Consider the following 19,713-nt stretch of genomic DNA (forward strand, 5'->3'; position numbering starts at 1 on the left):
ATGTGATTCTGTGCTAGTCCTAGCCCCTCAGCAGCCTCTTAGCACTGTCCTAGCACTGTGACAAGGCTTAATAAATGTGTCAAATCAATGAAAGAAGACACATGAGTAGGGGCATTCAGGGGATGCTTAGAGCTGAATGAAAAATCCCCGAATCTCTCTCATGGAGCGCAAATCTTGACACGAGTGGCTTCCTTGTGTTAAGGCATATCTAATAAGTTCCCAGATGACGATGCTGCTGGTCTGGGGGCCCCCTCTGAGAACACAGACACATCATAGGGGCGACACATTAACAGACACTAGGATTCCTTATTTTCCTGATCTTTGCCCGTTGGACACTGAAGCCAGGCGGGCTCTGAGTGTTCCCTGTCTGTGTCTCCAAGGCTGGAGCTGTGCCTGGGTGTCTGGAGTTTCTGGGTGGAGGAATTGGCCCCACTGGTTCCCCTCTCTGCCAGGCTGGCCTCTGTTCCTCCCCCCAGCCTCTTCATTGGTCTACCACCTTCCTTGGTCTTCCTTTTTAGCTGATGCCTGCTTATCCCTTCCTTCTGAGCCATGGCCCCTGACCCCCATCCTCTCTGCAAGACATCACTGAGGATTTCACCCCCCGCTTAAGCAATGGTGGGCATCTGGGAGATGGCAAAGGGGATATCAGAGGAGGGTCCAGTGAGGTGGGGAGGGAGTGTGACCCAGTGGCCTCTGCTCTGGGGTATGAGTGTGGGTGGCCAAGGTCCAGGACACTGCTCCCTGCTGGCCTCCTGAGGTCTGCTGGGGGCTCAGCACCAGCCTGGCACCAGCTGAGCTCTCTGCCTCTCCATGGCAGCACCTCCTTCAGCTCTGTTCTCTTCCTGGAGGAGCCTGGGCTCTGCTTCTGGGGCTGCAGGACATCTGGCTCACCAGCACGTGGAAGTTGATCCGCTCACAGTGCTCCTGGCCGGAGGAGAGCAGGGCGGCCCTGTTGGTGTACCGGTCACCGCCCTCATCCAGGTGGGCCCGCGGTGTGTACCGCCTCTCATCCATGGTGGCATTATACCTGATGCCTGGAGGAAGGAGAGGGTAAGACCATGGAGGCGGAGCCACATTTCCCCCAAAGCCTGTTTACTTCCCTTTACAAATAGCCTTTGGAAAGTCAGCCTCCTCCAGGAAGCCCTCCAGGCTGGCCAAGGAAGAGCTACGCCTCTCCCCTCATAAGGCTCAATGTAGGCAGGAAACTCCCACATGGAAAGCAAGCAGTACAGTGAGAAAAGCAACAAAGGAAATAAAAGAGAAGAGGGAGAAGAAAGGAGGAGAAAGGGAGATGGAGTTGGCAGCGAAGGGATAAAGAAAGAGGAAGAGACGGAGGGGAGAGTGAACGCAGTGGAAGAGGTGAGGAGACAATACGTGCGTCATGATATTTGAGCCCCTTCTGGAGTCAACACAGCTCTGCCCCTCTCCTGTCACCTTCCCAGGTCTCGCCCTCAGCTCTGGGATCCTATCGGGCCTGGATCTGAGTGTCTGCAGGTGGCAGTTCCCATCACACTAGGGAGGACTGGCCAGGCCCTGCCCACCAGCTCCTCAAACCTAAGACAGTTCTGAGGTTAAAGACCGCATGCCCCTCCCTTTCAACTGGGTTGACCTTTTGCTAAATGTAAGAAAAGCCCAGCCCCTTCTCTGGTACCCCAGCAGCTCTCTGTGTGCCAGGTCCTTGGTATTACTCTCCTTTCAAAGAAGCTGAAAGAATGACACCACCACCCAGGTTTACCTTTGTTCTCGTCTTCCTTCTGGAACACTCATTTTTAAGTCATCTGATTGGTCCTGCTCCTTGGCTGAGAAGCTCTCTGTGGTCCCAGTTTCTTGCACTGGCCTAGTCTGGTCCTGGAACCTGCAGCTGCCACTTGCTGGGGATGACTGGGCCCAGGGCTGTCACAAGCCAGTGTCTGATCCCAGCCTTGGCTGAGAGTGAAGGACCCTTAGAAGGAAACTGTCCTGCTGTGGACTCAAGCTCACTTTGAGCAGAAACCACTGCTACTTGGGTCTTTATCCACCTGATCCCCTGTTTCAGATCCCTCATGGGTCTGACTCTTTCTCTGAATCTGACTTCACAGCTTCTACAGCCTAAGCTTTTGGACTGCTTCTGGTCCCCTGTTCTGATTCAAACACTATCTCTGACTGTTTCCACCTTCCCCAGCCTCTCCCACATTAGTCACCCCTGCTCACAGCCATCCTCCTCCTGGCACGAGGCTCCCTCTCTGCCCTTTGGAATGAGAGCACTGAATGGGCATCCAGCAGTCATCAAATGCAGCTCTAGGTGTGACCCTGGCACTCAAAAAACCCATTTCAGCAAAAGCCCAGACTTAGAAACAGAGCAGACACAACGTCCTCAGGGGAGAGACTGGAGCTGGGGGAGTGGGGGAGGGGCCGGATTTACCGACTGTTGCCGTTTGGTAATGGGGTGCCAGGAAGACGGGTGTGAAGCAGAGGAAGGCAGCCAGGCAGGTGGCATCTCTGCCGCTGCGTTTGCAATCCCTGTGAAAGATGTTGATCTTGGATGGCTCAAAGTGCAGGCTGGCATTGATCTGAACCACAGGGCGGGACCTGCAGGAGGAGGGAGAGAAGCAGGGGTGGGCAGGGTGCAAGGTTGCCCTGCTGGGACCTGGGGGAAGGTGGAGAGCCAGATGGAATGGGATCTCCTCACCACTGGAGGGTGAGGAGGTGGGGGGGCCTGCAGAGAGGGGCTCTGGTGTCACCAGATTGGGCAAAAATGTGCACAAGTAGATGAAGGGCAGGCTAAGTAATCTCACAGCCCCTCAAGGCAACCTTTTGTCATTTTCCTAGGGGCTGTGCTCGCTACAGACCATGCTGACATCCTTTTGCCTCCTCATCACATCAACCCTGCATGTCCACTACAGTAACCTGGAGAGCTTTAAAAACTCCTGATGCCTGAACTAGAACAAAACATTTTAAAATCTGTATGGAAATACAAAAGACTCCAAACAGCCAAAGCAATTCTGAGAAAGGAAAACAGCTGGAGGAATCAGGCGCCTTGACTTCAGACTACAATACAAAGCTACAGTAATCAAAACAGCATGGTACTAACACAAAAACAGAAACATAGATCAATGGAACATGAAACAAAGCTCAGAAATAAATCCACATATCTATGGTCAATTCTTTACCATCTGAGCCACCAGGGAAGCCCCCAAATACTGGAATGGGTAGCCTATCCCTTCATCAGCAGATCTTCCCAACCCAGGAATTGAACTGGGATCTCCTCCATTGCAGGTGGATTCTTTACCAGCAGAGCTACCAGGAAGTCCCTATGGTCAATTAATCTATGACAAAAGAGGCAAGAATATACAGTGGAGAAAGACAGTCTCTTCAATAAATGGTGCCAGGAAAACTGGACAGCTACATGCAAACAAAATGAAACTAGAATATTTTCTAACACCATATAGAAAAATAAACTCAAAATGGATTAAAGACCCAAATTTAAGATTTGTGTTTTCCTGTGAAAACATTTCAAGATGTTTTTCTGTGTTAGAGGACAACATAGCCAGAACACTCTTTGAATTACAGTAATATCTTTTTGGATCCACTTCCTAGAGTCATGAAAATAAAAACAAAAATAAACAAATGAGACTAATTAAACTTAAAAGCTTTTGCCTAGCAAAGGAAATCATAAACAAAACAAAAAGACAACCACAGAACAGGAGAAAATATTTGCAAATGAAGTGATTGACAAGGGATTAATCTCCAAAATATACGAATAGCTCATGCAGATCAATATCAAAAAAGACAACACAATCAAGAAATGAGCAGAAGGTCTAAATAGACATTTCTTCAAAGAAGACATACAGATGGTCAAAAAGCACAATAAGAGATATTTAGCATTCCTAATTACTGCTGCTAAGCCGCTTCAGTCATGTCCAACTCTGTGCGACCCCATAGACGGAAGCCCACCAGGCTCCCCTGTCCCTGGGATTCGCCAGGCACAAACACTGGAGTGGGTTGCCATTTCCATCTCCAATGCATGAAAGTGAAAAGTGAAAGGGAAGTCGCTCAGTCATGTCCAACTCTTCGTGACCTCATGGACTGCAGCCTACCAGGTTCCGCCATCCATGGGATTTTCCAGGCAAGAGTACTGGAGTGGGGTGCCATTGCCTTCCTAATTACTAGAGAAATGCAAACCGAAACTGTAATGAGGGATCACCTCACACTGGTCAGGATGGCATCATCAAAAAAATCTGCAGACAGTAAATGCCAGAGAGTGTGGGGAGAAATGGAACCCTCCTTCACTGTTGGTGGTAATATAAATTGGTATACCAGTATGAGGATTCCTTAAAAAACTGAAGATAGAACTACTGCATGATCCAGCAGTCCCAGTCCTGGGCATATATCCAAAGAAAACCACAGTTCAGAAAGATCCATGCACCCCAGTGTTCACTGCAGCACTGTTTACAACAGCCAAGACGAGGAAGTAACCTAAATGTCCATCCACAGAGGAATGGATAAGGAATACATGGTGTATATACATACTATCAGGAAGCAACAGTTAGACCTGGACATGGAACTACAGACTGGTTCCAAATAGGGAAAGGAGTACGTCAAGGCTGTATATTGTCACCCTGCTTATTTAACTTCTATGCAGAGTACATCATGAGAAACGCTGGACTGGAAGAAACACAAGCTGGAATCAAGATTGCTGGGAGAAATATCAATAACCTCAGATATGCAGATGACACCACCCTTATGGCAGAAAGTGAAGAGGAGCTAAAAAGCCTCTTGATGAAGTGAAAGAGGAGAGTGAAAAAGTTGGCTTAAAGCTCAACATTCAGAAAACGAAGATCATGGCATCCGGTCCCATCACTTCATGGGAAATAGATGGGAAACAGTGGAAACAGTGTCAGACTTTATTTTGGGGGGCTCCAAAATCACTGTAGATGGTGATTGCAGCCATAAAATTAAAAGACGCTTACTCCTTGGAAGAAAAGTTATGACCAACCTAGATAGCATATTCAAAAGCAGAGACATTACTTTGCCGACAAAGGTCTGTCTAGTCAAGGCTATGGTTTTTCCAGTGGTCATGTATGGATGTGAGAGTTGGACTGTAAAGAAGGCTGAGCACCACAGAATTGATGCTTTTGAACTGTGGTGTTGGAGAAGACTCTTGAGAGTCCCTTGGACTGCAAGGAGATCCAACCAGTCCATTCTGAAGGAGGTCAACCCTGGGATTTCTTTGGAAGGAATGATGCTAAAGCTGAAACTCCAGTACTTTGGCCACCTCATGCGAAGAGTTGACTCATTGGAAAAGACTCTGATGCTGGGAGGGATTAAGGGCATGGAGGAGAAGGGGATGACAGAGGATAAGATGGCTGGATGGCATCACTGACTCGATGGACGTGAGTCTGGTTGAACTCCGGGAGTTGGTGATGGACAGGGAGGCCTGGCGTGCTGTGGTTCATGGGGTTGCAAAGAGTCAGACACGACTGAGCAACTGAACTGAACATATGGAATATAAAATGGAATATTACTCACCCATAAAAAATAATTAAATAATGATATTTACAGCAGTATGGATGTACCCAGAGATTACCATATTAAGGGAAGTCAGAGAAAAACAAATATCATAAGATATCACTCATATGTGGAATCTAAAAAAAGATACAAACGAACTTATTTACAAAACAGAAACAGATTCACAGACTTTAAAAAGAAACTTACAGTTACCAAACGGTAAAGATGGAGGGGAGAGATAAACTGGAAATATTCGGGATTAACATATATGTAGTACTATATATAAAATAATCAACAAGGCCCTACTGTATAGCACAGGAAACTCTACTCAATATTCTGTAAAAACCTCTATGCAAAAAATCTCTGAAAAATATGGACATATGTATATGAATAACTGAATCACTTTGCTGTACACCTGAAACACAACATTGTAAATCAACTACATTCTACTATAAAATAAAAATTAAAAAATCCTGATCCCCAAATTGCTCTCCATGTCAAATCAAACCAGAATCAGCATCAACATGTCTTAAAGCAATGCATCTCAGACTTCAGTATATTTGCACATTTCCTGGGGATCTTGTTAAAAAGCAGGCCTGGTATTTCTAGCAAGCTCTCAGGTGATGTTAGTGCCGTTGGTACCTGGACCGTATTTTGGAGAACGTGCATGTTAAAGCACCCCGGGTGACTCCGATGTGCAGCCAAAGGAGAAGACGACTCACAGTTCTGAGACTCCCCACTCATCCATCCATGCCAACACTGCCCCATCCAGGCAGTAAAGGAAGTACGAATTTACCCTTGTATTGACTAAGTCAAACAGAGTTAGGGAAGGAGATTATTGCCTCTCCAAACCATGCATTTATATCAAAAGAAACAAGTGTAGTGAGTTCTACACGCTTCAGAGTTATAGCATGATTGTCTGCGCTAATACCCTGCTCTTCTTAGTGCAAGGGGGATGGCGCCTCCTCTGTGCTGGGGAGTCAGAAGTGTAGGTCTGAGTCTTGGCTCCTACTGGACAGACCACGTGATCTCTCTGACGGGGAATTGTGAGAATCCAAGAACGTAAGTGAGAATGCCCTTTGACACTGCAAAATGCTGTGTAAATATAATGGCTTTTATCAGTGGTTCTCAGACTTAGGTGCCTACTGGAAGCGAACACCTGGAGTCTTTAAATGCCTGAGTTCTTGACCTAGAAATTCTATGTTAAGTGGTCTGGGTAAAGCCTGGGTAATGAGAGGTTTAAAAGCTCCCAGGTGATGCTAATGGCAGGCATGTTTGAGATCCAGGGAGTCTGACTCTAAATTTTCCCTAGAGGGCTCCAGCCCACAGTTTCAGCACCACTCAGGTGGCACTCAGGTTTAGACATCACAAGCTAGGGCTTAATTGAATCCACTCTGTGGGCCCGATTCTTCTGGTATATGTGTCTTGTCTCCTGTAAAGGAGGTAGTTTATGTGTTGCCCCACAGACTTGGGAGACAATGTCTACCCTCTAACCTGGGCCTTGTTCACCTGTCTTGCTTCCTGGCTAGAACCAAAGCAGTCAATACATTTAGCCCAAGCTGCTGTCGCTACCAAAGACCTTAGATCCGCGCCCCCTGACAAGTTGTGGTGCCAGTGCAACTTCTGGGCTGGACCTGCAGAGACCTCGCTTCCTCGGTGCTGTCCAGAGGCGTGGGGCAGCTGACGCTTAGGCCCTGGCACTGGGGGGACACTGGGAGCTCGCAGATGCAGTGCTCCCTGTTGCTCCCCTAAGGGGCTGTTGCAGAAAGCAGAGGCTGTATTCTTTCTGCCTCTCTGGAGATGCTGGAGCAGGGAGCTGCCCAGAGCATGAGTCTGCAGCTCATTAGGTACTGTCCTCTCGAGTCCCTCTCCTCCTCTCCTGCTTCAGTTCCCCTGGACCCTCACTTCTGCTTCTGGGACTGAAGCCCTTCCCACAGCAGCACAGATGCACAAGCTTTCGCCTCAGGCTCTGTTTTCTAGGGAACCTGGACTAAGACATTTCCTGAGTGGAAGGTCATATTCTTGAGGACCAAGAATGTAAAGATTCTCCCCGTGAAGTCATCAGCTATCTCTGTTTGACATCTTTCTTAAGTTGTATGAAAAATGTGATTGCACTTATATAAAATTATATGCAGATGGTAAAAGACTGGTAGGGAAATGCCGAAATATTAATAGTGGTAATGTTAAGGTGATGAAACTATGGGTGATTTATTTCACACATTTTCTTTAAGTTATTGTATTTATAATAAAAGTATCAACATGTAAAAAATTAGCTCAAATTAAAGGTGTTTTTTTTGCTCAAAAAGTAGCCGACACATCATATGGCAGAATAGATGAACTTTTAGAAAACTTTTTTTTTAAGTTGCAGACCATTGCTTCACACAGACCCCAAGTACAAACGCATGGCAAATATCTGATGGAATCGTGCAGAAATGAGGTCCTGAGAAAGGAAACCAGGGCTTAGAAGGGGTTTGGAGGAAAGAAATCTTTTACACTAGGGGAGAAGGAGATCCTCCCAGCTGAGGAGAATATCCTCAGCCTGTCCCTTTAAGAGAAGCCAAGTGGGAGAAATGCCCCAGTAATCAGAACTTTTAGGAAAAAGTCAAAGAGGGTTTTTAGCCACTAAATAGCTCTAAAATCTCTGAACCCCACTGAGAAGAGGGATTTGGACTTCAAAATAACTTACAGTGATTCCATAAAAAGGAAATTCGTAGTCACAATGGGATAAGAATAGGGTGAGGAGACAGAGACAGAGTCTAAAGCGTGTCTTTTAAACCCTGTATCCATCAGGACCCTCAAGAGATCCCAAGAATAGTGAAAAATGGGGGAACCAACCACAAAATCACGGCGTTGCCAAGAGCACCCACTGCCAAGTCCACGAGTCCATCTTCATCAAGGTCCAGCTGCCCGTGAATGCTGCAGCCAAAATACTGGAGGCCAGGAGCCAGCTCTGAGGCGGGGATTCTCTGCAGGAAGCGGAAGGGAAGAGCTGGTGTGGGCACCCTAAGGAGAAGCTACAGCTGGGAGCCCTGGAGACAGCCTGTCTGAAACTATCAGGAAACTTCCTCAGCCCAAAGCTATCTCCTCTCCTGGTCTGTTTTGGAACCTGAAATTTCTACCATTCAGTCATTCTTTTGGATTAAGAAAAAAATGTGTCATAAAAGGGTTCTCCACTGAAGAGGGAAAAGGGGGAAAGATGGGGTAGGAGATAAGAGATACAAACTATTATGTATAAAGTAAATAAGCTATGAAGATATATTATACAACACAGGGGATATAGCCAATATTTTATAATAACTACACATGGAATATAACCTTTAAAAACTGTGAGCCACTCTGACGTACATCTGTAACATATAATATTGTATATCAATTATTTAAGAAAAGAATTTCCCATGGGATGTAAATACACATTACACGGCATCACTATCTCTAAGTGTGATATAGTAGGCTATCTTACTAATAAAATAGGCAAAAGTGATGACCCTGAGGGGAAGGCGCTTGGGATGGCTCACTTTTGGGTACAGCACTGTTTCTAGCCTGGGGCATTTCCAGAGAAGAGGAATCCAAACAGGCCTTCTCCATTCATTTGTTCAGCTGTGTCCGACTCTTTGCAACCCCACGGACTGTAGCCCTCTAGGCTTCTCTGTCCATGGGACTTCTCAGGCAAGAATACTGGAGTGGGTTGCCATTTCCTTCTCCAGGGGATCTTCCTGGACCAGGGAACAAACCAGCATCTCCTGTGTTGGGAGGCAGATTCTCTACCACTGAGCCACTAGGGAAGCCCCAGGTCTTCTCTATGTGTAGTCAGCTGCATGAAAGCATGTGAGGGCCAGCGGGATTCAGGTCCTTGTGTGTGTTGGGGGGGGGGGGGGGTTGCTATTGCTGTTGTTGGGGAGATGAAGTTAAGCAGGGAAAGGGTATCCACAGGGGTAATGGGAAGGTCTTAAGACTAATTTCAACTTGAGGCAAGTAGAGCTAGGACAGACAGCAGTCCTTTCCTGGGTGAGGACAGGGAATGAGCCACTAGGACTCAAGTTCTAGCTCCATTCTTTCTGGGGGTTAGCGTGGGGGGCGGAACCTGCTTCGGCGTCTTCAGGATGCTGCCTTGGAGGCCATGGTAGATGTAGATGACGCCCCCGTGGTTGTCTTCCAGAGGGGCCCCCACCACCACATCGTTGTAGGAATCTTGATTGAGGTCCCGAACGGAGGCGATGGAGGAGCCGAACCGGGCGTTCTGGTAACCGTGGGAATCCTTCAACGTTCCATTGTAAACAAACCGGTCCTGCAAAATCAGGGGCAGGAAAAGGCTCAGCGGGGCTCGGCAGGGGCTCTCAGGGCTCTCAGGGTCATGACCCCCTCTGGCCTGCACCATCCCCTCTGTTTCCCGGTTTCTTTCCCGCTACATAAACCCAGGAACAGAGGAGGTTCCTCTCCTCTCCAGTCTGCAGGTAGGCGCTGGCCTCCGCCTCCCAGCTTCCCTCATGGACACCCGATCAAGGCACGCATCAGGTGCCCCTGGAAAGCCGGCCAGCATCCGCGCTCCGTACCTGTCGCAGGTTATAGACGTACACCCTGCCCCGCTCTCCGCCCTCGCTGAAGTACATGGGCGCGCCCACCAGCAGGACGTCAGTCACGCCGTCTTCGTCCACGTCCACCGAGGTGATCTCGCTCCCGTAGTAAGAACCTATCTGCGGCACAGCGATGGGGCATGGGGCTGGGCTGCTGAGAGGCCTCCCCTTACCAGCCGGCAGCCTTTGGCTCAGACTCGCTGCTGAGAAAACGAGGGCCCCCACCCCCGCCAGCCCTTTTCTCCTTAACCATTCCACCACCACTAGACTTCCCATTATTTAACTTCAGTTGTTCAGTTGCTAAGTCCTGTCTGACTCTTTGTGACCCCCATGGACTACAGCACACCAGGCTTCCCCGTCCTCCACTGTCTCTTGGAGTTTGCTCAAACTCATGTCCATTGAGACAGGGATGCCATCCAACCATCTCTTCCTCTGTCGCACCTTTCTCATCTTGCCCTCAATCTTCCCCAGCATCAGAATCTTTTTCAATGAGTCGGCTCTTCGCATCAGGTGGCCAAAGTATTGGAGCTTCAGCATCAGTCCTTCCAAGAATATTCAGGCTTGATCTCCTTGCTGTCCAAGGGACTCTCAAGAGTCTTCTCTGGCACCATAGTTCAAAGGCATCAATTCTTTGGCACTCAGCCTTCTTCATGCTCTGTCACATCCATACATGGCTACTGGGAAAGCCATGGCTTTGACTATATGGTATAACATTCCAAATTATGTGTGTGCCAAACATGTTTAATCAGTCCTCTGTTGGACATTTAACTCATTTTCAATATTTTATTTTCCAAATAACTCTGGGCTTAGCACCTTGGGTGGTGACTTGTGATTTCTTCTCAGTATTTGAGCACTGACTGTATTCCTCTCTCGCCTTGGGTGCCATGCCTCCAACTCAGCTAGAAACCTAAGGGTCCTCCTGGCTCCACTCCCATCTTTCCCACCTGCAGTCTCCCCACAAGTTCACTTGGTGGATGCCAAACATGTCCCAAATCCATCTACTTCCCTCCTCCTCTGATGCTTCTTCCTCAGGAGAGGCACCTTCCAAAGGAAGGACCCCCCATCTCCAGACTGGCCCTCCAACCCACCCCTGTGGGGAGCTAGAGTGGCTTCCAGAAGCTGACCATGTCCCTTCCTTGCTTTGGGGGGAAATGTCCAAACTGCAGTGTGACCCTCCTGGACTGGCCTCCCCGCCTCCCCAGCCTCTGGCTCCCACCCTCTGGCTCCCATATTCCCCCTGACAGTGATTTCTCTCATTGTCAGAAATTTTTTCTCTCACTGTCAGATTTTTTTCAGAAATCACTGAAGTGATTTCTCTTCTCCAAAATCCCCTGCTCTGGTGGGCTCCCAGCTTCTCTTGCACATACTTCTCTTTAGCCTCTACCCCTTTCTCCTCCCCTCTCTCCAGGTCATGTCTATCGTCCTACAGGTAACTTCCTGTTCAAAGACACCCCCGGCCTTCCCTACTCCATCCCCTGCCGAGGGGCCCCCATCTCCATGCTCTCCCCCAGCCCCGTCCTTCTCCCCCCAGCACTGGTTCCCTCCACAAACGGCCCCCAACAGTGGGCACTGCTCCTGTCTCATTCCCTCCAGGCCTGGGTGCTGTGCCTGGCACACAGGAGGTGTTCTATAAATGTTTATAGGAGCAAGGGGTTGCTCAGGAAAGACCAGGAGCCCTTCCCAAGGATAGGCCCTATGTGAGGCACTTTACAGCCTCACGCTGTCTTGGGAGAGATCATTGTCCTTATTTCACAGGGAAGGAACTGAAGCTCAGGGAATTTGAGTCACTAGCGCAAGGTCAGAAGGCCGGTTACAGCCAAATTGGGTTGGAACTGACACCCAAGCTCATGATTCTCCCTTCCTGGCTTGGGGTGTTTTCAGAATAAATTTATCCTCAAGCATTAAAAGCTTTTAACTGAGGAGAATGATTTAAAAAAAATACAAAAGAGGGGGGAAAAAGGAAATTATAAACACGGTGTGGGGAGGGGAGAGATGTGCCCACATAGAGTGATTAAGAGGCAGACAGCAAAGAGAGAGGCGGAGAGAGACTGTCTAAACATGTGGCCTCAGCTATATGGGTCACGGTGATTTGGAATCCACTTAACTTAGCTGCTTTCAGTGCTGCGGTTTCTCATTTGGATGTTGGAGGCAGATCCAGGCAGTAAAAATGTCATATATTCTTCGGCGAATTCCCTCCGGCTCTCAAGGTCTAACCTTGGATTCCTGAGAGCCGGCCCTGGGTGGGGTGTGGGCAGGCAGTGTGGAGGCTGGGACCAGAGCAGCGCCCGGGTCCCCCAGTGCCCTTGGGATGGGAAGAGGAATGGTGAAAGGATGGCTCCCTGCAACTAGAGGGATTGAGGTTAGACCTGGCAGAGAGCGTGTCCTCATGGCCAAGGGCAGTAGAAGAGGCAGGAAGGAGGGCTGTTCCCAGGCTTTGGAGCACCAGGGGCAAGCCAAGAATAACAGGAAGGAGCTGGACAGGGCTCAGCTCAGCGCAGGGTGCCATGGATACTGGATGCTGCCAGGCAGGAGGGGCCAAGGCCTTGTGTGGGGGTCGTTGGGGTCAGGAGGCAGCACAATGTAGGCAGCCCCACCAAGAGTCCAGGATTCTGAGCTTTACCCAGTCAATCTACCCAATAACCGCGGAAAAGCTGTGTTGCTTCTCAGGACCACAGTTTTCCTGGGCTATTGAAATAACCTGTATCAGAACTCTTTCCTGATCTTTTCACCATCACTGACTTTAATCATAGCTTTCCCCTGTGCATTCAGGACCTTCTAACATGAGCCTTTTAGCAGCACAGCCTCGTTGCCCACCACGTCTTGGGGGGTGCTGTGACATTGGCGGTTGTACCGTTCTGCATCGTGCCCGTTCCAGGGAAGGAAAGAAGCTGGCATCTTGGTGCACCCCTGGGGCCTGTTGTGGGGGGAGGCATGACTCCTCCTACTTCTGGTAGTACCGAGGTGGCATGAGGAGCACGAGGGCCCCTTCAGATGCCTAGAGGCCTTGTCAGCCCAAGCAGGGAAGTCATAGCCTGGATGTTGCCTCTGCCAGAGCTCTGAACTCTAGACATGACCAGAGAGATGCTGTTGGTCGGCGGCAGAGGTCTGGCTAGTGCACCAGAGACAAGGGCTCCATGGGTTCTCCCAGGTTCTTGTTGCTGCAGCAGGGTCTGAGATTTGGCTTTCTGGGGAGGGAGCATCAGTCCCAAGGTGGGTATAAAGAGGGCACAACCCCCCTAGCCAGGAAGGATGTTTCTGGATCTGGGGGCAGTCCTATGAGGGACAGTTCCTCCCAGCCTCGCCACCCTGTCTGTCCCACCTGTCGGCCCTGCCCCCAGCCCCCTCTGCGTTACCTGCTCGCCCCGCAGGGCCTGGTGAATGGTGAGACTCCGGTTGCTGTGCATGGTGAACAGGATGACTTTGCCTGTGTGGTTGAACCGGGGGGCTCCGGCCACGTACACCCGCCCCTGCCTGGAGGACACGACCGATGTGACTGTGTACCCTGCCGTGGGAGGAAACAGGCTGGTCTCTGGCCCCACGGCCTGGCAGACCTCACCAGGGCCTTGCGGCATGGGTGGGCCACTGAAAGGAGAGCATCCAGAGCAGGCTGAGCAGATGGTAGTTCTAGACGGTAGTTCCCAGGCTCAGCTGAGGAGGAGGCCTAGAAGTGGCAGGGCTTGGAAGGGGCTGGTAGATGGTGCAGGGAACTCACTGCGCCCACCCTCTGCTGGCGGGCATTGAAAGAAGCCAGGTGGGGTCACTAAAAGGCATCGCTGACCTGGAACATGAACATCACCTGCTTCACTCGCCCTACAGGTGAGCACGTGAGGGAACAGGGAGGCGAGAGAACAAACCCTAGCCATACTTCTTTTCATATTGGGCCGGCTTTGTTTCTGATCCCCACCAGTAGTCTCTCTGGGGACCAATCAATGTCCTCTTCATTACCAGAATGCCTTGCTAAGTGGTCCACCAAAAACTGAAGGGTTGGCTGTGCAGAGACAAGGAACTGCTCTGCTCAGGGCATGCAGGTGGGGGGTCTCAGAGATTCTTGCAGCCCCAAAGCTCTGCAGCCCCAAAGCGGGAAGTGCCCAGGCTTTTCTGCATCCACACACGTATGCCACTCAGAAGAGAACAAGAAGGAAACCCAGGGGCTCTTTGGGAAAGGCCTCCAATCCATGTTCTCGGGATCAGTGCCTGGTCCCTGTGAATTTCCAGTCGAGCACCCGGCTCTGGGGAGTGGCTGTGCAGCGTCCTCAGACAACTCTCCTGAAAATGGGACGCTTGCAGGTGTGCAAAGCTGAGGGTCCTACTTCCTGCCAGATGATTTGGAGAGTGGATCCCAGTTTTTAGATGGGTGTCAGGCCTTTCTGGCAATTCCTGGGTGCTTTCTGGGGAACGAGCGGCGCTTTCTGCTGTGTGTGCATGCCTGTGTATATGTGGACAACTGTCTCTCGGGTCCCACCAGTTGCTTTCAGAGTGGCTGCAGGATGCACAGAAGCCAGCTCACAGTGGCCGGGAGTGTGGGTGCAGTAGGGTGGGAAACTGGTTCTAGATACACCATCTTTGACTCTTGGAAAGGTATTCTGGGAAGTGGGGTAGGTGAGAGCAGGATATCACGTGGAGGGTGGCTAACGGCTGTGAATTTAGAGCAATCACAAAAATACAAAGGTAGGGCAGGCTTAGCCTTGTGTGGTGGAGCAAGGGTTTCTTCTAGGCTGAGTCCTCAGCGGCATTACTTAGAGTATTCTCATTGACCCCAGGTGTTTGGGCTTCCCCGGAAGGAAGGACAGTGGTAATGGGAGGGTCCTGGGGACAGGCGAGGGCCGACTCTCAAAGCTCTAAGCAGTGCTGAGAGCTTCCTGCTTCCCTGCTGTCTGCTGGCTGTGGTTGCAGTTCCCATGTGGCTCTGACCAGCAGGCAAGGCCACCCTGAAAGCTGAGAGCCTCCCTGAAGGCCCGGGGCCGGAAGTCCATCAGCTTCCCCAGTGTGGAGGCGGAGAGCCTGGCCTCCTAGTCTCCTTCTCCAAACTCCCTGTCTCCCTTGGGGCACAGAGGGAGGCATCTTCTAGAGATTCCCCCACAGTGCCCTTGCTGGATGAACCCCCAGAGAGAGAAGGAGCAGAAAGGCACTCCTTCCGGACTCCCACCCAAGGAGGGACCATGGTTGGGCCTCATGAAGGGTCTTCTGGGAGGAGGAATGACCTTCCCACCACAGAGAGGCCCACTGCCTACTTAGTTCACATAGAAGTGGGGTCTGAGGCTGTGTTGGTAATAACGTCAAAGCTGGTAGATGCGGTTCAGAAACTCAGGAAGACTTATAATGGGAGCCCTTCTCCTTTCCTCTGGTTTAGCCCTTTCTGCATGAATGGCAGAGGCTCGCTTCTACAAAGCTGGAAGTGACTGGGCTATGGTTAAGGTCTCACAGCTGGGACCTGTCACCACCAGGCCACTGACTCACACTTTTCTTTTTACGACCACCTTAAGGTGCTTAAGGTGAGCTTCCCTTGTGGCTCAGCTGGTAAAGAATTTGCCTGCAATGCAGGAGACCTGGGTTCGATCCCTGGGTTGGGAAGATCCCCTGGAGAAGGGAAAGGCTACCCACTCCAGTATTCTATGAGTTGGACACGACTGAGTGACTTTCACTCACACTAAGGTGCTTAATGGGAGATGACTCCTGCTTTGATTGTAATGCAAAGATTCGGACCTGACTGAGCAACTGAGCTGAACTGAGCACATCCTCAACTTGCATTTTTGCCTTGGGGAGGCAGACTTCCTGCATTCAATTCTGAAAACATACCAACAGCTGCCGGAGAGTCTAGAGGCATCAGTGGAAACAATTTCAGGTCAGACTGCTTGTTAGTTTTTCTGGCAGTCTGTAATCTTTTTGGCACCAGGCACCAGTTTTGTGAAAGACAATTTTTCCACGGATGGGGGCGGTGGGGGGAGACGGGGAATGGCAGATGAAGCTTCGCTCGCTTTCTCTCCTCCTGCTGCATGGCCCGGTCCACGGCCTGGCTTGGGGACCCTGATTTATTCTAGCTACTAATGGTGAGCCTGTGATGAGCCAGGTATGGTGCTGGGCGTGCTGGATGCCAGCCTGGAGGGGTAATGACTCGTGACTGTGCTTGAATCAGCATAGACGACGCATGGACAAGCCCCTTGTCTCGTGTTTGAGCATGTTCTGGACCCCGAAGTCCTCTCCTGGCCCACTGCCCACCAGCCACCCCTCAGCCCTGCCTCTTACCCAGGTAGGCGCCATGGTTCTTGAGCTCCTCGGGGAATTCCTTCAGGTAAGACTCACGGAGAGGAATGACCTTCCCGCTGCTGGTCTCCTTAAGCACAGCTCCGTTCCAGTCATAAGCGCCCACGGCTCCCAGCAGAATCCCGTCCTGACATCGGGGAGCGGGTGCACATCAGCTCATGACCCCCGGGGTGCCCCTGGCCAGGAATCTGCCCTACACCCACACCATGAAGCATCTGCCTGCCCCTCTGGCACCGCCTGCCCAGTTCGTTAATAGCCCAACTTCCAACCAGGATTCTTGACTGTAACAGGAGCTGAGGGCTTTCTTGCTCCACTCCATTCTTAGGATAAAGTGGGTCAAGCTGATCCCAAGGATGGGATCTTAGGAAACAAGGAATGTTCTAGAAACAAGCTCTAAACCCAGGGCCAAAGGTGCATTCCATTCTGGGCTTCAGAACCTTTCTAGCAAACCCCTTGTCACCATCCCTTCTTTCTGACACTCCTTTAAGTGATGAAGATCGCTCAGTCGTGTCCGACTCTTTGCGACCCCGTGGACTATACAGTCCATGGAATTCTCCCCATGGAGTGGGTAGCCTTTCCCTTCTCCAGGGGATCATCCCAACCCAGGGATCGAACCTAGATCTCCCACGTTGCAGGCAGATTCTTTACCAGCTGAGCCACCAGGGAAGCCCCCTTCAAGTGCTGCACGTATGCTGTTCCGGGGCTTCCCAGGGGCACCAGTGGTAAAGTTCACACCTGCCAATGCAGGAAACGGTAGGAGTAATGGGTTTGATCCCTGGCTTGAGAAGATCCACTCCAGTATTCTTGCCTGGAGAATCCCATGGCTAGAGGAGCCTGGCATGCTACAGTCCCCGGGGGCGCAGAGAGTCTGACACGACTGAAGCGACGTAGCATGCACACACAACCTGTGCTTTTCCTCCTTCCTTCGCAGCGTCTGAGTTGCTTTCCTGTGTGTAAACGCTACTTCTTCATTTCTTCAGTACAAATTCACTGTGTGTCTGTCTTACGACAGACACTTGCTTAGCACTGGGGATACTATCTCTGCCCCCACAGAGCTCACAGACACTAAAATACATACACAAATAAACAAAATACTTGTAAACCGTGATAACTGCCGCACAATGAGGGCTGGGATAAATCCTGGCGTGAGATTGAATCTAGATTGAGATGGGGCTCAGGAGAAGCGTTTTGAGCAAGTGATGCTTACTTATCCAGACACCTGGAGAGATGAAATAATTTGTGCAAAGGCCCTGAGGCTGGAGACAGTTCAGAGCCTTTGGCTTCAAGGAACTGAAAGCTGTTCGATTGGGCTGGAGCCCCAAGTGAGAGGAGCAGGGTGGTTCAACATGAGGCTACACAGGTAAGCTAGGGCCATGTTTGTGGCAGCCAGCACCTCAAGGACAGGAGGTTGTCTTTAATTACAGGGTAAGCAGATGCTCCGATGCCTGGGCAGGAAGATGGGGAGCTCTAGCGCCCTGAGGGGAAGCCTCCAGGGTCATTTCAGGGGGACTGGACTGGGTCTATTCACTCTCTGGGCTGCCCCTGAACTCTATCTCCACCCCCAACCATCCACATAACTCATGGACTCAGGAAGATGAACAACAAACACTCAGAAGAGGGAGAGCAGTGACTAGGGACAAGGAGGGGCTGAGGAGGAGGGTGGAAGCAGGGGGGGCCACCTTCCTGGGTCACCTTGGTGATCATGAGCCAGGGGCACCTAGTTTTGCCTCCCAGCTTTGGAATGTTAAAGCACAAGCTGATGAAGTCATCTCTCTCCCACCAAGCCCCCCTTCAACCCAGCTGGTGAGTGGAATTTGAGGTTTCCCCACCATTGGTGCCCAGAGTACTGAATTTCTCCTTTCCTGGTGGCTCAGTTGGTAAAGAATCTGCCTGCAAGGCTGGAGACCCAGGTTCAGTCCCTCAATGGGGAAGATCCCCTAGAGAAGGAAATGGCTACCAACTCCAGTATTCTTGCCTGGAAAATCCCATGGACAGAAGAGCCTGGTGGGCTATAGTCCATGGGGTCGCAAAGAGAAAGACATGACCAAACGATTAAACCACCACCACCAAAGACAGGGGATCAGTAGAAAAATGTGACTCTGGCCTGGGGACAACAGTGCCATAACTAAACATACAGGCAGAGGCCTCAGCATTAATTTCATTACTGGTGGTGGAGGGGGCAAGATTGGGAACTGTAATAAGCTATGCTTCCTTTTCTCATTTCCAAGGTTCCACTTTCAAGAGTAAAGTTGATCATATATGAGGATTAAAGTCCTAATATTTTAGAGGTTGAACTGACTGTTCAGACAGCATGTTTTTACAGCTATGCATAGCCGCTCTTGGGCGAGTCTGATGCGCCTGGTTGTGCTTGATGTCGCATTTTCTCATCAGCTTTCTCTCTCCTACTTTGGGCGCTTCAGCCTGGGAGAGAGTCTGACAATCTGTCGGGGCCAGGATCCAGGCCAGGGCCTCAGAGACTCCTGCCAGCGTTCCTCACTCTTGGGGTGTGCTCCATTCTTGGCAAGATCCTTTCTCATCCAGTCACCCGTTTGTGGGAGGCCAGCAGGACAGTCATTATCTGCATTAGACTAATGAGCACCCAAGATTCAGAGAGGGAAGAGGGGTTGCCTGAGGTCACACAGCAAGTCCGTGGCAGGGCTGGGATGGAGTTGGTCAGAGGGAAAAAAATGTTCATTGGCTTCTGCAGAAGCCCCTAGATTCTGCTTTCAATATGACAGCAGGCCAGTCTGCTTCCTGGGGAGTCCTTTGAAGATGAATGTTTGGCTTCGCAGATGACTGGAAACCTCTGATGTACTGAGAAGGCCTGGCTTCACTGGGCACCTGGGATTCAGCTGGGGGAGACCGATGCTGACTCACCACGGTGGGGCTTGGCAGTTCCATTGGAATTTCTGCATTTGGCAGCACTGTGGGGCCGAGGGCTTCTGGGGCCTGACCTTCTGCCAGTCCACCTGGCAGTGGCTGCAGGCAGGCTTGCGCTCCCAGTGGGAGGCCCTTTCCCGAGCAGGGTCTCCTGGGGCCCTGCTGCGGACAGGGTGCCCTGTGAGGAGTGGGCTGGCTGAGGGGGCAAGCCCAGGCCACCAAGGCAAACCGCAGGTGGTCACCATCTTTTCCCAGTTGGGAAAACCCAGACCTTTTGAGTCTGGAAAAAATCTGGAAGCATGGGACTGAAGAAAGGGCCAAAGATTTGATGGAAGAAGCCAGGCATTCAAGCCCAGCTGGAAAACAAACAGAAGGGCGTCATGGGGAAGCTCCGTGTTCCCCGCTCCAGGCCCGGCACTGGCTCTCTCACTTATGGTTTCCTTCCCTGCGAGGTTCCTGGGGATATGACCAGGGTGCGCCTGGGTGGCAGCTGACCTTCCTGGCTCTCTGTGCA

At 50.7% G+C, this 19,713-nt stretch overlaps 1 protein-coding gene across 1 annotated transcript in view; it reads right to left on the reverse strand.

Annotated features, from left to right (window-relative positions):
• Positions 1 to 19,713, reverse strand: part of ITGA11 (integrin subunit alpha 11) — a 135,674-nt gene that overhangs the window by 22,757 nt on the left and 93,204 nt on the right. The window contains exons 11-17 of the mRNA XM_027971524.3: positions 16,302 to 16,446; positions 13,412 to 13,560; positions 10,038 to 10,178; positions 9,569 to 9,772; positions 8,323 to 8,453; positions 2,402 to 2,568; positions 892 to 1,034 (exon numbers count right to left, since the gene is read on the reverse strand). Coding sequence (XP_027827325.1) covers positions 892 to 1,034; positions 2,402 to 2,568; positions 8,323 to 8,453; positions 9,569 to 9,772; positions 10,038 to 10,178; positions 13,412 to 13,560; positions 16,302 to 16,446 — 1,080 coding nt within the window. The remainder of the gene's footprint in view (positions 1 to 891; positions 1,035 to 2,401; positions 2,569 to 8,322; positions 8,454 to 9,568; positions 9,773 to 10,037; positions 10,179 to 13,411; positions 13,561 to 16,301; positions 16,447 to 19,713) is intronic.

This window comes from Ovis aries, chromosome 7 (assembly GCF_016772045.2).
Source record: "Ovis aries strain OAR_USU_Benz2616 breed Rambouillet chromosome 7, ARS-UI_Ramb_v3.0, whole genome shotgun sequence".
NCBI classification, from domain to species: domain Eukaryota; kingdom Metazoa; phylum Chordata; class Mammalia; order Artiodactyla; family Bovidae; genus Ovis; species Ovis aries.